This window comes from Capsicum annuum, chromosome 2 (genome assembly GCF_002878395.1).
Source record: "Capsicum annuum cultivar UCD-10X-F1 chromosome 2, UCD10Xv1.1, whole genome shotgun sequence".
Lineage (NCBI taxonomy): Eukaryota > Viridiplantae > Streptophyta > Magnoliopsida > Solanales > Solanaceae > Capsicum > Capsicum annuum.
The window spans coordinates 140,938,580-140,962,307 of NC_061112.1; the positions used below are offsets into that span (position 1 = coordinate 140,938,580).

The window sequence follows — 23,728 nt, forward strand, 5'->3', positions numbered from 1 at the left end:
AACCCCCCCCCCCCCCCCCCAAAAAAAAAAAGAAATATGCTTACCTCTTAGATGGTGATCGAGACCTTGATCTACCCCTAGAGCTAGGCTTGTGTCTCTGGCGGTCCTCTCTATCTTTGTCATTGTCTCTTCGCCTAAAAGGATAAATAAACAATCGTATCAAAAAACATAAAGATGAGAAATTTGTTAGAATATCAAATCAGCAAGCACAAAATACATGAAATCTTATATGAAGCTCATACTGAAGCATGCAGAGTAAAACAAATAATGACAACAAAAGCAGCATTTTAAATTAAAATCAAGGGACATGATTCTCAAAATGAATATGACTATTTCGTATTACCATCATAAATGAGCAACTGAAAAGAGGTATACAACATAAATCCAACTAACTTTTAGAACTGCATTTGAGCTTACCTATCGTAATCCCGCGTTCGATGAAGATCATCTTCATCCCGATCTCTGGTCCTCTCCCTCTCCCTCCTATCACTCCGATCCCTATGACGATCTCTGTGATGACGATCACGGTCCTTCTCCTTCTCTCTGTCCCTATCCCTATCTTTGTCCCTTTCCTTACCTCTGTCTCTATCTCTATTCCTGTCCCGGTCTTTATCACGTCCTCTCTCTCTCTCCTTCTCCCTGCTTCTTGATGAGCCCCTTTCTTTCTCGGGGTCACGAGAAGTATGCTGGAATAGGCAGAAAGGTAATAATAATGTTAGTCAGTGAAGAGAACTACAAAACTTACATATATTATATATAAAAAACCTAAGAATGGCAAACCATATAGAAGAAGCTGTAATAGTCTAAAACTTGAAAGTGGGGAAATGAAAGAACGTAAAAAGGGAAGAGCAACACGAATTGGAGAAAAGAACGTCATATACCAAACACCCAGCATGTATGCTACTTATTAGATAACTATTTCCTTGCCCATTTGAAAAATACTATCACTATTGGAACAGTTACTGTAAAACATTTCTCAAATATTTCAAATTATATAAAATGTAAATTACATTACTTTTGTGTATTTTCTAAGGATGAAATTTCATCTCAAAGTACTAAAGAATAAATAACCTGTCCAATTGGAAAATTAAGTCTATATCATAAAGCTTTGTATTGGCTATATCTACAGGCTGGAGATTAGTAGAACTGCTGACATCAACCAGAATAAATCAACTCCTCTCTAAATCATACCACAGATGCCGACCATAAGCGATATACCCAACCCCACCACCACCAAATAAAGCTTACAATTTTCATGTAATCTGCTCTTTTCTGTAAGTCAAAGTGTAAATTGATTTCAGAAAATAAATGTCTGATTTTACACCAAGAAGTAGATGTTTTGATACCTTCTATTCTGAAAACTCCATCACTTTGTCTGGGGAAAGGAGTACTAAATTATAGAGCTTTGAAAGAAAGCCATCTCTTTAATACTCCACAAACCATAACTGCACCCAAGGGTGTTGCAGTGTTGCCTAGTGGTCAATCAAGTGGGTGAGCACCATGGGGTAGCAGGTTCAAACCCAACTGAAACAAAACACTAGGTGATTTCTTCCCTATCTGTTCTCACTTTCGTGGACAGAGTTATCTGGTATCTATTGTTGTTACTGAGCTTCCCAACAATTATATACCTGCTAATCCATGTCCACCCCACATTATATTGTACCAGAATAGTATTTCCTACAGATTCAGGCCATTCTTTGTATACCTGACAAATCGAGAGGTATAGCTTCAATAGCACCGGTTTTTATGTCTGTTGGCTTTACCCTTTTTAAAAGTTAGTTCAAATTTTCGCCCAATTCACCAAGGTGGCAAGTATCCCCGAAATTATTCGACCTGCACGCAAGCTAGCCTAGAAACCACAGTTATATAAACAAAAAACACCCCCAATTGCATCCCATCAAGCAATTCCAATAAAAAAATATAAACAATCCATCATAAAACAAACAAAAACATATAATTAACCCCAATTCAAACAAACATCTAATTGAATTACTTCATCGCCATTATAATTTCAAAAAAAAAAAAAAAAACGTGTACCTGAGACTTGGAATCACTATAAGGAGAAGAGACATTATTGTCTATATTATTATTATTATCTTCTCCATTGCCTTCATACTCCTCCATCTTTCAACTTTAATTTTAATTTGCTTTCTCTTCCACAAAAAAAAAAAAAAAAAGGCAGCACAAAACTAGGGCTAGAAAAGGGAGGGTTTCGCACCGTTCATGTAATTTTGGGAATTGCACAACAATTGTGATTTTATTTGCTTAACAAGGGTACAACTGTAAATTCAAATTTACTGCGGTGTTTTCAATTTTAATTTTTTCAATCACTACTATCCACGCATATATAATAAGGTTCGTTTGATAGAGTGTATAAGAATAATGTAAAATATGGTGTATTAATAATGCTTGTATTAGTTTTGCTTGCATTAATTATGCTTGTATTTTTGTTATATAGTGTTTGGTTCAATGTATTAAGAAAATCATGAATTACATAATTTCTAAAAATAAAAATCTTTTTATATAATACCCTCAATATATATATTGGAAAGGATGCAGAAAATTTTTTGAGGGGTAATAGGGTATTTAAGTATGTTAATACATGCATTAGATCCATTGCATTACTAATGTTATGGATTTTGTAGTATTAGTAATACACACTTCAATACACAATAAAGTATTAGTTATATATAGGGTAAAAAGGTATACCAAATAAGGTACTACTAATACACATTAAACTAACACATGCATTAACATTTCAATACACTCTACCAAACGACCCATGGATTGTACTAAAGCAAAGTAGACAAGAAAATCAATGTTGGAAATAAATTTGAGTAGTAAATTAAAAATTTAATTCTTAAGACTAGTTAGGATTTGTAGTTAAACTAGATATTGGAGCCCGTGCTACTTTTCAGATATTATATGTTATTTTTTATTTAAATTTATATGATATTGATTAATATTTATGAAAGTCAATTAGATTTGTTATATATAGTTTTAGATATTTTAAGTTGTTAATTATATTATGATTTATACGACTTTCAAAATTTTCGAGTAATATTCCTTTATCCTACTTAATATGACATCTATAACTATTGTAATCTATACTACCTTTTCGACGTTGTAATTTACTATTTTAAGCTATTTGCTATTGTAATTTATAATACTATTCTTGTTTAAACTTTCGTGGTATTAGTAGTGAATTTAGACTTTCAAAGTAATTTAAGTTTTTAATTATTGTAATTTTAATTTATACGACTTTCAACGTAATTTTCAAGTAATATCCCTTTATCTTAATTAATATGACATCGCTAAATATTATAATCTATACTATTTTAAATTGTTTGCTATTGCAATTTATAATACTCTTCTTGTTTAAAATTTTATGGTATTGATGGTGAATTTAGACTTTTAAGGTAATTTAAGTTTTAAATTGTTGCAATTTATAATATTTTTAACTATTTTTATTTAAATGATACTGATATAATTTCGAGAGTAAACCAAATATTACGATTGAAATGGTTAAATCAGAATGTCTTGAATAGCTCATAATAATTAATTAAAAGTGATATAATAAAATTGCTATAAAAAATACTTGTGAAAATTTCTTAAGTGGCCTCACATAAGATGTCAAATTAATTTAAACATCAAGAATTAATTTATCATTTTATGTTTATTTCACCTTTTATAAAATAAATATTATCAATTTTTAAATACTTAAATGACTCATAATAGTTAATTATAGGTGATACAGTAAAATTACAATTGAAACAGCTGAAACAACCATATCATAAATGTCTATTTTACTTTATAAATATCTATTTTATTTTTTATTAAATATTATTATGTTTTTAATAAGTAAATGTCATATAATAATTACTTAAGGGCGATATAGTAAAATCACGAAACAAGCAGGCATGTCGAACGCCGGGTGCGCGCTTATATATATAGTAGTAATTAATATAGGATTTTATTTTTTAGTTAATTTAAAATATTGCATTATTATAAATAAAATGATGTTAATTATTTTTATATTATGAGAAGAAATTGAGAACATTCAAAAATTTATTATTTTATGAATAAATATTTCTTTGAACGAAATTATTGTAAAATTAATCTCAATAACAATATAAAAATGACAATAAGAGAAATAATATAGGATAATTTTCTTTGAGTATGTAACTCATCACTTGCAAGTTCTATTAATTGTTGCACAACGTTCATTCACGATTGTTTTTAATCGCTTGAGTTGGTATCAAATTTGTGGGAAAAAACACATCTATTTTGTCGCTCCAAAAATTTTAAGATCTCAGACCAAAAATTGAAATTTTTCACAAGCAAGCCATTAAATTCTTATAATTGTTGTGCTCATTAATTAAACACTTTAGAGATATTAACAATGTAATTGCCCATAAGAGTCACATTCGGGAGGATGAAAACTAAAATTATAAGACTAATGAATGTAAATTGTCCATTGTTTGTAATAAAATCAATGGAAGTATAGGCTAGTCAGTCCAAGGTGTTGTACTATTCATATGAACTAAATTGAACAACTTGAAGAGGTCAATAAATTTAAACAAATTGAATGAAAAGATTGAACAAAAAGGGCAATAAGAAGCAGGAAAAAGATAAACAGATTTCTTTGCCCAAGAGAGTGTTACTTCAACTTCCCTAAGACCAGTAAAGATATATATATATATATATATATGTTCAATTTCTTCGTGATATCTCGTAAACTTTCTTCCAGATCTGCAATGCAAGGCGTTTCCTACCAACAGCTCAACCATATACCTGAGACATTGTATAACCCGAAAACTAAACAATTATGCTTCTCACGAGTAAAGGGAAACCTCAAACAAAGCCCAACTTCCTCCTCAGTATTGAGAATTTCCGCAACTAACATTGAACTTCCCAGGACCTGTACAACTTGGATTTAAGATCGCAGACTATTGTGGATTCTCGTCATCACTTTTCAAAACCCATGCTGCATTATCTGAACGACATAGTTCCTTCATAACCTGCAGAAGCAGAGGAAAATATTTAGGATTCACGCAGTCAAAAAGATTTTCTATATTCCATCAGGAAATAGACAAAAGCAATGAAGCTTCCGCACAAATTTTAGAAATATCATTGCAACATGACAAGCAGACGACATTTCACGCTAGCTTATTCAAAATACAAAATTCCAGGCAACTTGAAGGATTCTAGACCACAATGATGTAGGACAGGATCAGATGAGATGCGAGTTTAGAACTGCTTAATTTTATCTACTATTAGAGGAGAAATGCCCCCCAAGAAAAAAAAAAAATGAGACCTGCGGTACGAGGACCGGAAACAGGATACTGTAAACATCTATCGTATACATCTGCTTGTGCTGGTAAATACATCCACTTCCTATAATATAATAGAATGTACGTCCAAGCTATTTAAAGCCCAATAACTCTCACACATCACGCCGGCAGTCAGCACAAGGGCAGGATCATGACAGCATTGCTAAGACCCAAATTAGATAAGAAGGAGCGCAAAATAAGGAGAACCCCGACAGGAGTCCAGTAGAAAATCGTAAGCCCCACGTAGAAACTCCACTACACCACATAAAAGAGAATAAAAATGTATACTGTCCAACGCCAATGTCGGCCTTGCAGTTTTTGTTTCTTTTGCACTAAACTGAAGGTCCAAACATTCAAACAAGAGAAAGCCATGAGATAATAACATCCCAATCAAAAGGTCGGAAACTTCTGCGATGACGGATGAAGTTCTAATATTAAACTTTACTATAATCAAATATTTTAAAGCAATTCTATAACAGGTCTTACCCAAAAGCAGAAACACCTGGGAGCCAGCTAAGAGAACAAGTTTGTTGCTTTACTTCTCTAGCCATTGTTACTAGGAAACAATTTTCTCCACTAACTCCTCAAAAAAAAAAAAAGATTGGAGACAGTCTTTTTGTCTTCTGTGCACATACTAAACAGCTAGGTGATTACTTCCATTTTCTTTTTTATATTCTTCAATCTGGTTACTAGGTTTTTGATATGTGCCATATCACCACTGCAGCAAGTAATGGAAAAATGAGGGGTGAAATGGAGGTAGGAAGGGTAGAGAAGAGGTTAAAGCCTCCTGCACTTCACCCTTGGTTTTAAAAGAATATCAGGTACAGTTTTCCCTTGGTTAGCTTGGTCTGTGGTGACTTTTTACATTTGTTGTAACCATTTTTTCCTTTTACCTGTAGTAATTTGCAAAAGATTTGTCATTTATTTTGAAACTAAATCAAAACTTACCAAACTATAGATCCACTAATAAAAAGAAGGGCAAGGAAAAAACAGTTCTTTAAACTCTTATTGAAAATGAAAAAGGAAATTCTTTTCAACTAGCGGAAAAAACTTTTTATCCACTCAACAGGAAAATGCTTCCCATCTGCATGACCCTTCTTCTAAGTGGCATTACAAAAGCAGACCAACGTGTGCACATCAATCTATGAGAAGCTCATCCGAAACTAGAGCTAGAAACGGTTTATTTCGTTTCATATTCGTTCTTCATTTCCTTCTTCTCGAATCCAAGGGGGAGTTCTCATAATTAGAATCTTAGTGCTTCTTTACCATGCAAGTTACCAGTTCATGTGTACATTCTGGGGTCATTGAAGGCACTAAAAAGAAGAGAAGGTGGATCAAAGACCTACAATCAATTGGAGTCAATGTAGACTTGGGTTAAATAGAATAAAACTAATTGTACTAAGTTTTCGTGGTTATTGCTACATATACATTAGGTCAAAGTATGGACAAAAGTGAGATTTAGAGAACCTCTAATTTAGAGACCCCTAAGTTATGCCTTCAAAGACAAACTGCTTACCAGCATTTAAATAACCCGAAGTAGGCATATTTGATTGATTGACTAATTGAAATCAGAACATCAACTATGATAATCACTGTTCAATTATTGACTTCTGCCACATCCAGAAAGCAGAAACCCTATACATAAAGTCAAAGATAACCTTAATTCGCATGACAAGAAAGAAAAGAACTACTCACCTTTTGAAATTCAACAATGGTGACATCCCTTCCCAGTTGCAAGTTGGCAGCTGCAAGTATAGATGCTTTCTTTAGCTTTGCACTCGGCCCTTTAGCCATAAAAAGATCAATTACAACTTTCCTGAAAACAAAAACAATTTATTAGCTGTGTGCCTAGGTGTTCATCACGTAGTTTTGGTTTTAATAGTAACAGTTACTAACCTAAACGCGTCATACTGTGGATTATCTGGCGATGACTTCAGAACATTGACACCATGGATATTTACAGCAACCTGATCAATCACTGCCTGTTTCTCCTCTGGAGGTGGATCACCAACGGCTTCAGTTGTAGCTTTCTTTGGAGCTCCCTTTTGAGGAAATGACTTCAAAATTTGTGGGAAACTGGCAAAAAGTACAAGTGGATTCTCAATCTGTTAGGGTCAAAACTTTGGATGGGAGGAAATCATGTAATAAAACAAGTCATGCACAGCTGTTTCTTGAACAACAAAAAACCTCTTTTCCTTCTAAATCTCAGACAGGTGAGGTGCACAGGGAAAAGGACAATGTAATGTATTCTATGTTATAATCCATTACCATTCTTGAATGGTAAAGTAGATATAACATACCAGAAAGACAAAGCATAAATTTTGTGATGACAATTTCGACCTAAATACTCGCACAAATCACCTCAACTAACAAGAAGTCAAGACTCTGTATTAAAATATTCCACAGCAAAGAGAAACAATCAGGAGGAATATTCAAGACTGGGAATTGCCACACGTTAGGGAGTTATGGTCCAAATTGGAAGAACACTCTGTCAAGCCAGATATTACTGACAGCAAATTGGAATAAACAGTGAAGAAAGGCTACTCTCACCTGTGCTCCTCCTTTGGGTTTAAAGGATTCTTCATAATAGGCTTGTTTCCAGGCAAAATATCATTAATCTGTTTCCCCACACGCTCCCATGTAGCTTGCTGCTCTCTCACAACATCACCGTAAAGGTTTTCAAATTTCTTGTCAGGATGCTCTTTGAGCTTCCAATCATTCAGGTCAGGCCTCTCAATAGCTAATGATTTTAGTGATTGCGTTGCAGCTTTAATGAATTCAGGCCTCCTTCCAAAAGCTGACTTCTTAATTAAGGTACTCTTGGTGAACTGATAAAGAACAAAATCCCTCGCTAAAACATCAATTCCACTATTTTTTCCATAGACCAATGAACTTTTTGGAACCCACAATCCTTGAACTAACTGTGCGCTTAGTTGGAGGACTCTCAAAATCTCATCAACGGTAGTATCTGGCGCTAGGTGCTTTAGAGCATCAAAACGATGAATTGGAGGTCCCTGCCAAAAGAACTCAGATTTAGAAATGTGCTGCATTTATGAGTTGTAAGGACCATGGGGCCATGTAAAGGAACTCTGTTACCGCCTTGCAGGCATAAAATATACAAGCAGCACATAATCACAATAGTGGGTACACACCTCAAGAAGCCAAGTTTTAACACGATCTTCAAGAGGTAACTGAGACAACCTGAAAACCATCCATTTGGCAATTTACAAGTTAGGAGCATATAATGAATGGGAAAAAAATGTTAATTTAAGATAGTAGAGAAACATGGCATATCAAGAACTGCAATCTATTTACATGTCTGGGATATTAAATGGAAGAAACAGCAAATTTCTAGCAAGAGAAAGACAACAAGCAACTCAAGCCATAAGCTGCATATTTATGTTTAACTTTATCAGCACAGTCACAATGAATATAAGTCAAAGTAGTCAATAAAAATTAATTCCAAGGGATCAACTTTAGCAACTGATGACTACTACGGACAAAGATCTTTTACGATAAATGAAAAGAAATCAATTTGATAGATGAAAAAGATAGAACGTCAAGGATAAGATGACCAGGGAGGTGTGAGTTGCTCAGTAACATGATGAAAATGTATCCAACTGCATATCTGGAACAGCTAGAAAAAAAATAAAAATAAAATTGAAACTGAAAACAGCTATAAAATTAACTTTCAGTCTTTTCTTGTGTTTGACAATATGTCTGCATATTAGCTTTTGTAGTGTTTACATCTCTCCTAATTTTCTCCCAAATATTATTTGCTCCAACTTCACACATCAATAAAGACTAGCTAAACTTCCCAATACTGCATTCTTAGAAATCCCCTCCACAATATTTTGTTGAACTTGATTTTGTTAGTGAAATTCACCTTTCTCCCCTAAGTCCAAGCCAGCAGAAGCATTCCTGTGCGCCTCTTTAACTAGAGAGATTTTTCCCCAGCTCAAAAAAAGGTTTTCCTTCCCATTTTGATCTACAAGCTTATAATCGATCAGAATTACATTCATCGATGTTGCAACTAGGCTTAAGTTACTATGTGAATCATTGTAGTAAGTCACCAGTCCATCAAGCAAAAAACAAGTCAACTGCTATTTGCTAACTAAAAGCTAGATTATGAACAACTAACCAAAGATCATCACAACCCTCTATTCAACATTGTACGCAAAAAGTGATTAAATAAATAAATAAAATGAAAGCGGGAAATAAGGAAATAGATTACAGTAATTTGCATTTTCCATGAGAAAAAAAAAGATAATTTGCAGATAGTGGAATAGTCCGGCAGTACTATAGGACAACAATACCACACAGCAAAGAAGAAGACAGCTTTATGATCATAGATGTAAATAAAAAATTGTTTTTGTCCTTAGCAGCACTTCGAAACCTTTCAATGTCAAAACAATAAATGCGAAGGACCAATTAAAGTGGCAGCAGTACCTTGTTCTAAGATTTTTGTATTTGTCAGTGTCAGCTGGTCTTCCAGGACACAAGGCATTCAGATAATCAACCCTATGTATCAAATTAGCAGAAAAGGAAACTGGTATTAGAAGAAAAATTGAGAGTAGATGTGCAATTTTGATAATGGAAGTGTTGGACATCTTTTTTCACATTGTTCTGTAGCATATGATATTTGGAGCATGTTATTTTCTATTCTTTGACTAGCCTGGGTCAATTAGGGTAGAAGGTTAGTAGGTACTTTTTTGATGAAGATAAGGTTAGTAGGTATCATTCCCGGATTATTAGTATTTTCCTTGTATCTTCGTATTCTTAGATTTTTATTACTACCTGTTGTTTCTTTAGCCTCAATTGTTGAAGTATCTTGTTGTTTCTTCTTGTTGCAACTGCCTTCTTTGCATCTTTCTTTGAGCCAAAGTTCTTTCGGAAACAACCTGTCTACCTTCTCAAGGTATTGGTAAGGTCACTACCCTCCCCAGACCCCACTTATGGGATTACTCTAGATTTGTTGTTGTTGTTGACTAGCCTGGGTTGAGCCTACAGAATCAAGAAGCATATAAAAGTTGGTGGTCATGGAAAGTAAAATCCATAGAAAATGTTTGGTAAACAATACCTGCTGCTATTTTTTGGCGCATTTGGAATGAAGGGAATCATTAATGTTTTGAATTGGATTTCAACTCCTACTCGTGTACTTAAAACAAAATGCTTACAGAATTTGTTTAGTTGGCTCAAACACGCCATGTAACTGTGTCCAATTTTTGAACTACACTGGGTATGTTATTGTTATTCTCTGCTCCTTAGTGATAGCAGGCCCTATCTCCCTCTCTTGTAATTTTCTGCTTGCATCTTCTGGATGCTTTTTAGTGAATTACCATTATTTCATCAGAAAAAGAATGAGAGTAGATATAAATGTATGCTCCGGGGCAGGATAAATGTGTCATTTAAATGTCCTGAACAGAAGCAGTTTGCAAAAGATATAAATCAACTATATTAGCAGGTACATACGGGCTCATTGAAAATGGTACTTGGGAGCCTTCCTCCATGGCCATTTTCTGCAGACATCTGGCAGAAATGTCACTCCTAGCCCCATGGTATTTTAGATGTAACCAATCCTAAATTGGAAATGAAATAGATATCAATAACTTCACAAGGATCTGCATTAATGGAACTGTTTGAAATGATACTGGCAACCGCGCGGAGAAAGCTAACTGCTCTTGAGTAAATATAAATAGATACACTTGAAGCAGACACGTCAAACAAACCATAGTAGATGAAAAATCAGCCGTCACTCAAGCTAAGGAACAAAGAGGAGAGTTATTAACTAATACTGAAAAGAGGAAATTTTGTCAGTACATATTCAGAGGTGTTCATACCTTTCCAACATCCTTGTAGTTCCCAGGTGGTTTGTTCTGCACAAAAGGTGTATGTTTCAAGATAAATCAAAGAAAAGGTAAAGCACTTATACGAAAAGCTTGAACAGCAACAGGGGAGGGATAGGCTAGTGGCCAGAGACCATGCACCTCCAAAAATAAGGTTGGGGTTGACTTGAGCACCTAGTGAGGCAAAGTGGAAAGGCGTGTACGGGGTTCCTGGGTAAGGGGGTTAGGGTGTGTATTTTACCATACTAGAAAAAAGTATTGAAAGTAGTAGAGTGCTTAATCACAGAATACAAATCTTTAGGCATTCCCTTTATCATTATTTATCCAAAAATGTGGCAAACCTAGTAAATCAGGAACTGAAAAGTCCTTGACATATAACAACAACAATACATCCCCAGTGTAATCCCACAAGTGAGGTTCGGGGAGGGTAAGATGTACGCACACCTCACCCCTACCTTTGTGGGAGAGAGGTTCTTTCCAATCGACCCCCGGCTCAAAAAGAGAAGTTATTCGAAGAAGGGCAAAAGTCCGCGACATATGACATTTTAAGTGCTAGCCACTGATCTGTACCATAATATCACGTTAAAAATAGTCATATACAAGGTCCATATAAGATGAGCTTAGGAGCTGTGATCAAAGAGCAAATCATGAAATGAACCTGCATCTTTGATGGAGCCACAGGCTTTTTCTCCTTGACGTCTTCATTTTCAACACTTTTTTCATCGTTGCTGGTGGTATTGTTCTTCTTCAACTCACTTTCCTTAAGATGCTGCCGTGCTGGCCGCAGCTGTACAACTGCATGAACAGGATTGAGGTGTAACTGCATAACAAACAGGAAGCAAGAGCGTGACTATGGAGAACATTAATAAGCTTTGATATTTTTTCTTTTGACTGCAACAATAAGGTTCAAATCGTTAGCAAACATAGAAATTTTAATTGAAATTTCTCATACCAATGTATATAAGAAACAGAAGAATATAACTAGAACGACTTAACAATTTTTAATATTAAGTGGCAGAACATGGGATAAATAAGAGAGCCAGAAGCATTATAACAGTTCCCAACTGCATAGGTAACAGTTGAGTAAGATTTGACAGCGAATGATTGCTTCAACTTGAAGCTGATAAAAAGTGACTTAGACTACATTTGAGGTTGTACACTGTATATTTTTTGTTGTTGTATTATTACATTTGAGGTTGATAGAGTAGCCACCCGACTTTGTTAAGGACCTAATTAGTTTTTTTTTTAAAAAAGCACAAATATGCATAAGCACATATAAAACCTGTGGAAGACCAATTTTAGTCAATCAGAACTCCACAAGACTAGAAGTTAAATAATCATTTAAGCCATCAACAACAAATCGTTTACCTTATCACCAATGAGGATCCCAACAGCATAGCCAGAGGTGCAAGTTGGTAATGGCATCCATGATGTAGATAGAGTCTGGAAATTCAGAAACCATCAGATTCTAGGTAAAACAATTAGAACTGTGATTCCTGCTAAGGGAACAAATATCAAGAGCAAAGTTTCCAGAATCTAAATGTCAAAGTTAGTAAAATATAACCTCCATAGCCTAAATCTAATAACAACGTTACAACCATGAAGCTGAAAGATACGTCTGTATACAGAGGCGGCGCAGGATGTGAATGTGGCGGAGGCACCACTATTTTTTAAATACTCATGCCATTTACTAGTTGCGTAGTTTGACATGCAACTCTCTTAAAACTTAATTATTATGATTAAGTTTTTTTTTCTTGAAATTGGTAACTTCTATTATATAATAAAACAGTACATCAGTTGAAGTGAAACCATATATACCTCTGTACTCCAAAACTCTATGGCTCTATGTCTAAATCAAATCTAAAATATCAATTATAGTAACAGTATCACCTGAGTACAGTTGATTACAACAAAAACACAACAGCAGAAATACAATTTAACTCAACCATCTGGCACACTGTTCTCTGTGCTCTCAAAACATCTAGAATTTCTCTCTATTAGATTGTCCATCAAATACTGGCAGGAAAATTCTCCATCTACATGTGTTCTTTGCCTTTACACCTACTTCTTCCCAACTCTTATAGCCTCTGAGATCTTCCTAGGCACAATCCAGGAAATGCCTTTTGAGATTAAAAAGGATTCTCCATATATTTTGTTAAACTTACAGTGTAGAAATAGATGGTTAACTGTCTCTGATGTTTCCTTGTACAGGAAGCATCTACGGGAGTGTTATCCCCCTCCTCATCAAATTGTCCTGAGTCGGGACTGCCTGCCTCTTTAGCCAGCAACCATACAAAACAGGACACTTTGTGAGGAATTATGCTTTTCCAAATGTGTTTTCAAGACCAGTTGGATGGCTGCTGGTTTTATTATCATCAGCCTGTGTGCTACACTGAAGTGTTCCAAAAGTGTTGAAAAATTCAACTACTCTTATTACTTCCCAGTCATTAATCTGTTTTCTGGAGTTTAAATTCCAACCATGAGGTACCATTGCTCTAGTATAGACCTTTGTTGAAACAATACTAAGTTGTAGATGTCGGGGAACAGAATTTCCAGTTAACTTTCTCATGCAAATCATATTTCCAAAACTTAGTTGTGTTTCCATCAAGTACTGTCAACTTCCACCTCAGAGTCGCTTTTCACTTCAAACCACAAAAACTCTTATGGATCCCCAAAAATTAACCCCACAGGTGTTGCCACCTCCTTAGTCATCCAATTATCTTCCTCTTCATACTTAGTACTAAGGACTCTTCTCCATAGTAGCTGATTCTCATTAGCAAATTTCCATATTAGAGCTTTGCTTTGTATCTTCAGATTCTTTATTCCCATACCCCCACACTTTTGCTAATTCTCCTTTAGAAGACAAGTCCAGACTCCTTTGAGGCATTCCAGGTCCTTTGAGCAGCAGTATAACACGTGTTGTCAGGAGAGGTATGCCTTTCTAGATACAAATTTATAGTTTCTTCCTATATCTGAGTATGTTTGTTACCTATATTCGAAAATTTGCGCCCTCGGTCAGATACATCCTATAATTATTTCCACAGTATAGATTGATTAAAAAGTTGAATACGTAGTATATCCAGTCAGACAATGTGCAGACATATCTCGATGAATGCCAACGCCACGACACCACAAGGTGGATTTTACTTTTTTTTTATAGAAGGGAGAAAAACTGATCTTAGCAGCCAGTCGCTGGCAGCACTACGCCTATCTCTAATAATTTTATGGTTGGAAACTAGGGAAAAGGAGAGTATGTATATAAATATGTGGGTGTGTGCGTGTGGGTGTGGTGTAGCTTTTTTATATGCACCTGGACTATTACATTGTGTACGTGCTACCTCCCACCAGCTACCAACAACCGTACCAGACTTACACATACGAAAAGAAATCACCTAGTTTTTTTTTGTCTCTGCTGCAGTTTAAGAAGAGGAAAAAAAAGAGAAAGTCTAACATCAATATATCTCAAAGAACCTGCTTTTTCATCGTTGCTGCATGGACAGAGTCTCTATCGAAATTATTAGAATCAAAATCTATTGCCAAATCAACCTCCATTTCTTCAGTTGAAGCTCTCAACCTCACCTGCAAATATTATTTTAAAAAAAAAAAAACAATTCAATTCAGACGTCCAAACTGATCATCTAAAACCATCCAATCACTTCTCTATTGATTTATTTTGCATAATAAACAATGACCAAACTCTTAACCAAACGGAAACACTAAAAGCAATTGTAACTCACCTCTTGGCATCTTTCTTCCAATTCATAGGGACGCCATACGGCCCTCAATGGATACTGAAATGCATATAGCTGACAAAGAAACAAAAATTACACTTCAACAAATCCAAATAATCTGCAATTTCATTTCAATAAATAAACAACCGTAAATTGAATCGATCAAAACCTACCTTACTAACAGGATCAAAAGAAGGTGTATACCACACGTCAATTTCACGAACAACTTCATCATCATCATTACTATCACCTTCCGTCATGAATTGTTCTTCTACCAGATCATCTCCTGTAGTCTCTCCGTCCAATGGAGCATCATCCTTAAATATTGCCACATTGTCTTCTTTAACCGTTGCCACATTGTCTTCCTTAACCTTCGCCGCTCCGTTTTCCGTTATATGATCTGTTAGTGGGAGTTGTGAATTCAGTTCTTCCTTTTTAGCCGAATCAGTTGGTGGCAGTGTTTCAGTTTTGGGTTGGGGCTTTAATTTGGAGTTTTTGGGAGCAAAGCGGGATTGTCTAGTCGGAACTTTGCTTGGACCGTCCAAGTCCAAATCCATCTCCGACATTTTGTAGACGTACTTTGCCGGAAAACTGAAACTTCAAAGTCCAAATATTAAGTTAATGGGGGAGGAAGGGTTTAGGGTTTAACAAGTTAAAACTTTGGAGGCCTCTTTGAAATCTAATTAAAGAAAGGATTGAAATTTAAAAGGGGCAATTAGTTAAATTGTAAATTCTTTTCGCTAAAAGTAAATATAAATTAATGTTAAAAATATTGGCACTAAGAAAAATAAAAAAATGGAGATACAACAAAACATAATATGGTAAACCATGATGAGCTTAGTGTAAACATAAAAGTAATTTAAACTTGTTTACTTTTGACTTACTTCAAAAGTGGATTTCTATAACCCTTCTTAAACCCTGCTCCCATTTTCAAGCTCATCTTCTAAACCCTAGAAGCAATGTCTTCTTCCATCGCTTTGCGCCACGCACGCTTCCTCACAACCGCCGCCGCCACCACCACCGGCATCTCTATCTCCAAAGCTCAAAGCGGAGCACGACCCTGACAAAGCCCTACAGATTTACTCCTCCGTTTCTGATCGTTACATTTCCCCTCTTTCCTCCCGCTATGCTCAAGAATACACTGTCAAACGTCTCGCCAAGTCCCATCGTTTCTCCGACAGCGAAAACTTCCTCGAATCTCACAAAAATAGCTCAAAAATTACTCAAGAGCCTTTTCTTTCATCCATAATCCGTTCATATGGAGTCGCTGGAATGTTTGATCACGCACTCAAAATTTGTCATCAGATGGATGATTTAGGCACCCCCAGATCAGCTATTTCTTTCAATGTGCTTTTATCAGCTTGCGTGCACTCAAAACTGTATGATCGTGTCGCCCAACTGTTTGATGAAATGCCAGTGAGTATGGATTTTTACCTGATAAAGTGCCCTATGGGGTATTGATTAGGTCATATTGTGAAATGGGGTTGCCGGAAATGGCGATGAAAGACTCAAGGAGATGGACGAGAAAGATGTGGAGATTACAACTGTTGCTTTTACTACTATATTGCATTCGTTTTACAAGAAAGGGAAGAGTGATGAGGCCGAGAGGGTATGGAATGAAATGGTGAACAAAGGATGTGGGCCGGATGTTGGTGCATACAATGTAAAGATTATGAACATTCAAGGTGGTGATCCGGAGGGCGTAAAAGCTTTAATTGAGGAAATGAGTGATGCTGGATTAAAACCAGACACGATTAGCTACAATTACTTGATGACTTGTTATTTTAGGAATGAATTGATGAACGAGGCGCAGAAGGTTTATGAGGATCTTGAGGCAAATGGGTGTAATCCAAATGCTGCAACTTTTAGAACTTTAATCTTTTATTTGAGTAAGAAGGGAAAGTATGAGGCAGGGTATAAGGTGTTCAAGGAGAGTGTGAGAGTTAACAAGATCCCTGATTTCAATACACTCGAGTATTTGGTTGAAGGGTTGGTGAAAAGATCAAAGTTGAACGAGGCAAAGAGGATGAGTAAGACTGTGAAGAAGAAGTTCCCTCCTAACTTGGTAAAAGCTTGGACCAAGCTAGAGGAGGAGCTTGGTTTGGCTGAAGTTGAAGACGGTGATAATGGAGTCCAAACGGCTAGTTTGGCTTAATAGGTGAATGTTGTGGAACGATTTTGTGTGCTTGAAGTGTTTATACGCATTTCCATAGCATAGGAGGGATTTTAGATCATTGAATTTCTCATGTTTATCATAAAGATGTGAGTTCGCATTTGGGACCTGCCATTGTTATGCTCTTTATATAGAGCTTTACCTGAAGTTTGTGATAGTGAGTTATATTAACTGCTGACACGGAACTACATGAGCTGAATGTCCTGTTGATCCATTGCTTTGTTTGTCTCTCTCTCTCTCATGAGTCCCATCCATTGAACATGTGATATCTTGATACTTTAATCACAACATTAACTGGTAGTTTGGACGGAGGTTTCGGTCTCTCTTCTCTATATATGATATGATGTCACTAATCAAATGTGTTGGCACAACTTTGACATTGTTTAGTTCTTTCTCTTCTTATCTTATGCTGCTCAGATGATGACGTGTAAGGGGCTTTATACCTGTTATTGATGTACTCTTTGTTATTGATGACTTGTAAGCTCAAATCATTGTTCCTTACTAGGTATAATCTGTTTCCTTTAGAGGAAAGTGACTGTTAATTCATAGAGCCATAGGGATAATCTGCAGGCTTGCTGTTGTTTAATGTGCGATACTCTTAATGTGCTGTGATTGGCTTATACCACTGCAAATTTGGAGATAAAAGTTGCTGAATTCTTGGTTAAAGTTGCAATATACTTCTATTTTTGGCATTGGTTGTATCATGATAGTATTACTACTCATCATTAAACTTTGCGAGGTGGTCACTTTCATTTTGCTGTTAGATCAGTATGTAGCTAGAGGGAGCTAAATAGAGTATGCTACAGCCTACAAGCAGAAGGAAGCCGAGCAGAAGATTGACTTGGAAGTTGGTTAGTAAGGACAAAATATCATTGCTGCAACTTGAATTAGTTTGATTTTGCCGAGGCAAAAATTGTGTGTGTTACAAGCATATTTTCTGTTGCATTTTTGTTTTTTCTTCCATCTGCTAACTCTGATTTTAAATTAGGATTAATACTAATTCCGGGATGAAGTCTCATTGTGGAGAAGTAGTAGTATCAATAATATGTACTAATAAATACTGCCAATCAAATGCTACTTGTGGAGATCACCATTTCTTATGCAGACTACCAAATAATGCATATATAAGTACTTATATACCATGTATCAAACAACCCCTACAGTGAGCCAAACGAGATAAGTTTGATTAAAAATCGGACTATACATTGTTCTTAGGCTCAAATACGACAAGTATTCATTCAAACTATTTCTAGTGTAACTTCTAAATATCTGTGCAACAAATAATTTTGGTTTAATTTAACTTCAAAAACAAGTCAAATTAGCACTTTAATAAGCAAATATATACAGATCAAATGCTCCTTGATCAAAGAATTTCAGGAGATGGTGCATTAACCATTTTAGGCATTTCCTTTTGAGCTATTGAATGCATAATGATGGTAGGGATGAACCTAAGTTTATGCTGCGAGTTTTAACTAAGCCAATCGCAAAGACCTCGTCACTCAACTTGGATGTAAAACAACAAGTACAAAAATATATTTTAAAAGGAAAAATAATGGGAAAGAAGAGAAGAAGAGATTGAAAAAAAATTAATGAAAAAGTTGTTAAAATATTGATTCACGCGTTTACTAATGTGTGAATCACACTTTTTGTGTCACGTATGCACAAAGGGTTCGAGGGGTTCAAATTCAAAATGGTAGGAGTGTTTAATAGGTACAAAAGTCAGTTGAGAGCTCAAAATGAAATTTCGAAATAAGTTCAAGAGTCCGTCGATAACTTAACCGTAGCATCAATACCCAAGTTGAAGTTAGAGCCCTCCACTAGGAAATTATATATGGCATGGGAACATAACTTACATGCTTTAGAGGTAACATAATAGAGCCCTCCACCAAGTTTAAGGCTACAATATTAATAAAGCACAATTTGATAAAAATTATCAAGTCTTTTTTTTCATTTTATAAATTTTGTGTGTGATTAAATTATGACATAAAAGTAGTAAAATAATAATAATTAAATTTAAAATTTTAATATATTATTACTCCCTCTATTTTAAAAAGAATCACTGCTTTTATTTTTAATGATTATAGTTAAATTTAAAATTTTAATATATTATTACTCCCTCTATTTTAAAAAGAATCACTACTTTTATTTTTAATTTATTTAAAAAAAATGATCTCTTTATAATTATTTAAAGATATAATTATACTTTTACGTTTATTGTTCTCATTTATAAAGACCCATTTAATTAAAAATAATAATAATATATTATTTTAATGAAAGATAATTTAGTAAAAAATATAAATATTTACTTATTTCTTAAATTTTGTGCCCAATCGAATGATGACATAAAAAATTTTAAATTTTGTGCCCGATCAAATAACGACACATAAAATAGGGAGTAAGAGTATTAAACAGAGTTTTGCCATAGAAAGACTTGACGTTTGGTCTCTCCTTCACCGCACAGGAGATCCAATCACCCAAAATACGTACTTTCGTTCACCTATTCAACTATGTCGTCAGTGAAACCCTTCGCCTCCGCCGCCGGCTCGCTCCGAGCCCGTATTTATTCGGGCCTCCGAACCAGAGGAGGTCACGGCCCGAACCCATTTACTACTCCGGGCCACCAAGAGCGGCCCAATGGATACTTATTCAACCGTGTTCCACCACCACCTGGACAGTCCCGGAAATGGGAGGATTGGGAACTCCCTTGCTACATCACCAGCTTTTTCACTATCGTCATCCTTGGTGTCGGACTCAACGCTAAGCCCGATCTCACTCTTGAAACTTGGGCCCACCAAGAAGCCCTAAAACGCCTTGAGCTTGAATCTGCTGATGCGGAATAATATGTTGGATCTGTTTGGGTATGGTTTTGAAATTTTGCCCTTTTTGTGAAATTAGGGCTTCGATAAAATGGGGATTATTTTCCTGGTTTATAGTTTGTGTTTTTAGTAAGTTGGGAAATAAATGATCTGACTTTTAAACGTAGACTTGATTTTTGAGCTTACTGTTTTGTTCAGTTTTAATGAAACGTTGCTGGATGCTGAGAGTGCATCAATATGGTAATTGGAAATGACAATGGTTGACTATATATTTTCTTTTTTGGTTTCATTTGTGGATTTGTGTTATTTGCGTTTAATTGTGTTTAATAGTACGTTATAATTAGATCAGGTTAGCTTAGTTTGTGTATCGAGTACGATGTTTGTGCTCAGTCTTTTTAAATATGTGTGATTGAGTTCAATTAATCAACTACGCCTCAATCCCAATCTGGTTGGGTGTCTGCTGTCCTGCTGCATTTTATGGCAAAAAGAAAACTTGCAGACTGAACAAGGCAAGAAAACTACTTTGGGAGGGATGAATCATGCTTGTTTAAGGTTCATTCTATAGATATAGAGGTGGAGGGGGAAGGGACAGAGGTAGGGGTGGGCATTCTTGTTTAAGGATCATTCTCTAGTGTTATAGTTGGGGGGTGGAATGGGGAGGCAAAACACCTAAGAAGTCTTCCCTGTTGGAGTAATGACACTGATTTTCAAGTGTTGTAATTTCTTGTTCTAGATACTTGAGATAAGATCTCATGAGAAGTATCTTGCCGTTATAGGTTGATATTACTTTTTGTAGTAACAAATCCCCTTCTTCTCAAGTGTTCTACTCACTAGGTATGGCTACATACTACTTGAGAATTGAGATATTATGTTTCTGAGAAGTAGTCTCGCCTTTCTATGTTTCGGGTTAGCATGCTTAAACTTTTGAGGTTCTTGGATCCTATGCCAGAATATTTGTATGAGCTTAGGGTTGCTTGGTCTGTTGGATGGGTGTGCGAATGTGCACATGCAAGTGATTGGGTTCACTGTGAGTCTTGCAACTTGCCCATCCATCAGTTTCCACGCCAGGAGAAGGTCTTGGCATGTAGAGTTATTAAGGACTTGGACGATTTGCAAATAAAGTTGGTGAGATTTATTCTTTTTGATTTATTAGGGCAGCTCTTAGTTTTACCCTAATGACATAGCAAATTACAACGTAATCCCACAAGTGGATTCTATGAAGGGTGTTGTGTACGCAACCTTATCCCTACCTTGTTAGGGTTGAGAGGCTCTTTTCGATAGACCCTCAGCTCTAGCAGCCAGCCTATAGGGAATCTATGAATTCTAGTGTTCCATTCTGTCAGCCAGACTATAGCAGCCAGCTCTAGCAGCCTAAACTAGTGTTCCATTCTGTCATTTTGGCCTTGGCACATTGTGTGTTGCACAAACTTGGTGTGGAGAACTTACATTTTACCAATATTTATTTATTTTTTGTTTCTTCTTCTTCCTTCTCTTTCCTCCCAACAGTTTCTCCAATTACCCCCCCCCCCCCCGCTAACTCCACCCCCACCACACACACACACATCCACCTTTCTCTGTCGCTAATGTTGTAGATCCACCCGCAACAATGGCTACTTCCTCTTCATTTCCGCTATCGACCCTTGTGTTATATTTGCCCTTACAATAATGATATACATGAAAAAAGGAAAAAAAAGATGATCCATTAGAGATTAGTAATGTTGTTGATATTAAAGATTAATAATCTAGAAAGATAGACTAATCCATTTTACACGTTGGTATTCTTTTTCTGACAAATTGGTGGATAAGGTCATGGTAGATTTGGAAAACAATACAATGAAGAAAAAAAATTCAAAAACGAAAAATTAATTTAAGAATGGATTAGAATTGAAAAATTCTACCTCCGTTGAAGGAGTTCTTGAGGAAGTGGTGGAAGTCTTTTTTTACATTTCAATGGAGAAGATGATTCTTGGAAGGGTGGGGTGAGGTTGTTTCTGTGAAAAAAAAGGGTGTGTTGGAGAAGATCTTGGCCGGGGTGGTGTTAAAAGATTTGAATTTATAGTGATTGGTACGTCGACATGGAAGCAAGTAGCCTGAGTCCATTAAGCTTCTCCGATTAGTTCGTAGGTTTTGATTCATCTAAAGGATAATTTTGTTGATCCAGGAATAGTTATTTAATTGGCTTTTCATTTACATATAAGGCCTGCGTATCACACCTTTTGAAGGCAACAACAATTAAAAGATCATGACATTATTATGAGAATATTGCCATACTGATTTTAATTGTCTATTTATTGTTCAGATAGCTTGAATGAACAAATAGCAATCTTTAATATTATACTGTTTCTGTGATCGATGTGCTTCTTTCTATGGATTGTTCAAATTGTTGTATAAAGCTTGCTTGATTATATTTTAGTGATATCTCTAACATCTAAGCAAATTTAGGTGTTGCGGATGCTTGATGATGATACTGTCGTTGCTTGTTCAATCTAATGATATCCCCTCCATATTGAAAGAACAAGAACTCTCTGATGCAATATTTTCCGATGAGATTATTCTTTTTTCGAATAAAGATTTTGTTTCGCTCTCGCATTAAAATATGAATATAACTTAAATTAGTAGCAACGCACAAGTTTGAAGGCTAATTTTTTTTTTTTTACGAAGCTAATTATGGATGTTGTATTTTCAGGTGCGTGATGTAATGACTGATTTTGTCAAAAAACATGTCTTAAGAATCTTTTCCTTCGAGGTTTTTGCCTTTTCAAATCCAAGTAAATGTTGAAATAGATATTTATTTGCAAACATTCATAAGTTTCCCTTGTATTGAGAGTCTAGGAGCTTTACAACTCTTGAAAATTTCGTGCATTATCTCTTTAGCTTAAAACATGATCATAAATTTTGTTTTCTTTGCATTTTCTCATTTATGAAGTTGGACATATCAAGCCAAACTCGTTCAATGTTAGTGAGTCATAACTTAATTTTTTATTGTCGTGAGTCTGTCACAACGCTTGAAATTTATTAATACATTATTTCAAATAACTATAATTATATCCTAAAAGAAAAATATCATTTTAATTGAAAAATAAATGAGACACTAATAAAAGTTAATATATACTTTCATATTTTAATTCTAGGGAAAAAAAAATACAAAATATCTTTATTTCCTTTTAAAAAAAAATCACCAAAAGATATTATATAAAGAAATTATTGTTCTTTTTTAATATTCGAAGAGAACATCATTCTTTAAACCTCGAATTGATTTTTCAAACTGAAAATAAAGCCACCTAGAATTAGAATCCAAATATAAGAGGTGCTCCTTGAGTCGTAACATAATTTTTCTAAAAAAAAAAAATCCGATATCCAGGGAAATCGGAAAACCAGAGCTTACTAGGTAAATTCGCTCCAGTGAATAGCTTACAAATTACAAAAAAAAAAAATATAAATTATATTAGATAAGTTCATGCAACGTCATCTGAAAAGACATTGACAAGAATAATAGGATATGTATACAAGTTCAGTACCACAAGATCTTTGAAAAGAGATTGGCTAGGGGAGTTGATCCCCGGACACTTAAGGTCGTTTGATAGAATTTATAAGAATAATGCGAAATATGACGTACTAATAATGTCTTGATTAGTAATACTTGTGTAGCTATACTTGTATTAGTTGAACTTATATTTTTCTTATGCGATATTTAATTTGATAAAAATAACATAAGTTGCATGATTTCTAAAAAAATATTTGTTTATAAAATATCCTCCATAAATATTATCGAAAGGATGTGAAAAAGATTTTGGTGGATATATAATTGTGTCTTTAATCATGCTAATTC

General features: G+C 35.1%; 4 protein-coding genes across 6 annotated transcripts in view; 2 read left to right on the forward strand and 2 right to left on the reverse strand.

The window, feature by feature from the left end:
* LOC107859937 (splicing factor U2af large subunit A) overlaps positions 1 to 2,237 on the reverse strand; it is a 6,769-nt gene extending 4,532 nt beyond the window's left edge. The window contains exons 1-3 of one of the 3 annotated variants that reach the window (XR_007052466.1): positions 2,038 to 2,236; positions 418 to 686; positions 45 to 134 (exon numbers count right to left, since the gene is read on the reverse strand). Coding sequence is in view for 2 of the 3 variants with exons in the window: in XM_047407237.1 (XP_047263193.1) it covers positions 45 to 134; positions 418 to 686; positions 2,038 to 2,124 (446 nt within the window). In the remaining variant the exon portion in view is untranslated. Of the gene's footprint in view, positions 1 to 44; positions 135 to 417; positions 687 to 2,037 lie in introns of all 3 variants that reach the window. The other 2 variants (XM_047407237.1, XM_047407236.1) reach the window with 2 other exon arrangements.
* A 2,194-nt stretch (positions 2,238 to 4,431) lies between these two features.
* LOC107859939 (DNA-directed RNA polymerase III subunit RPC5) lies at positions 4,432 to 15,622 on the reverse strand. The gene is made up of 13 exons (XM_016705107.2): positions 15,084 to 15,622; positions 14,917 to 14,985; positions 14,651 to 14,758; positions 12,548 to 12,622; positions 11,838 to 11,999; positions 11,174 to 11,209; positions 10,806 to 10,912; positions 9,783 to 9,854; positions 8,486 to 8,534; positions 7,884 to 8,347; positions 7,230 to 7,409; positions 7,029 to 7,149; positions 4,432 to 5,021 (listed from the first exon to the last, which is right to left on the reverse strand). Exons 1-13 carry the CDS (start codon positions 15,474 to 15,476, stop codon positions 4,950 to 4,952), a joined length of 1,908 nt encoding a protein of 635 aa, XP_016560593.1. The 5' UTR covers positions 15,477 to 15,622; the 3' UTR covers positions 4,432 to 4,949.
* Positions 15,623 to 15,869: 247 nt separating this feature from the next.
* LOC107859940 (pentatricopeptide repeat-containing protein At4g36680, mitochondrial) lies at positions 15,870 to 17,669 on the forward strand. The gene is given in 4 exon segments (XM_016705108.2): positions 15,870 to 15,958; positions 15,960 to 16,324; positions 16,327 to 16,407; positions 16,410 to 17,669. Coding segments are annotated over 4 exon segments (1,191 nt in total). The 3' UTR covers positions 17,066 to 17,669.
* A 1,826-nt stretch (positions 17,670 to 19,495) lies between these two features.
* LOC107859941 lies at positions 19,496 to 22,680 on the forward strand. The gene is made up of 2 exons (XM_016705109.2): positions 19,496 to 19,941; positions 22,342 to 22,680. The coding sequence occupies exon 1, from the start codon at positions 19,591 to 19,593 to the stop codon at positions 19,921 to 19,923; it is 333 nt and encodes a 110-aa protein (XP_016560595.1). The 5' UTR covers positions 19,496 to 19,590; the 3' UTR covers positions 19,924 to 19,941; positions 22,342 to 22,680.
* The last annotated feature ends 1,048 nt before the right edge of the window (positions 22,681 to 23,728 follow it).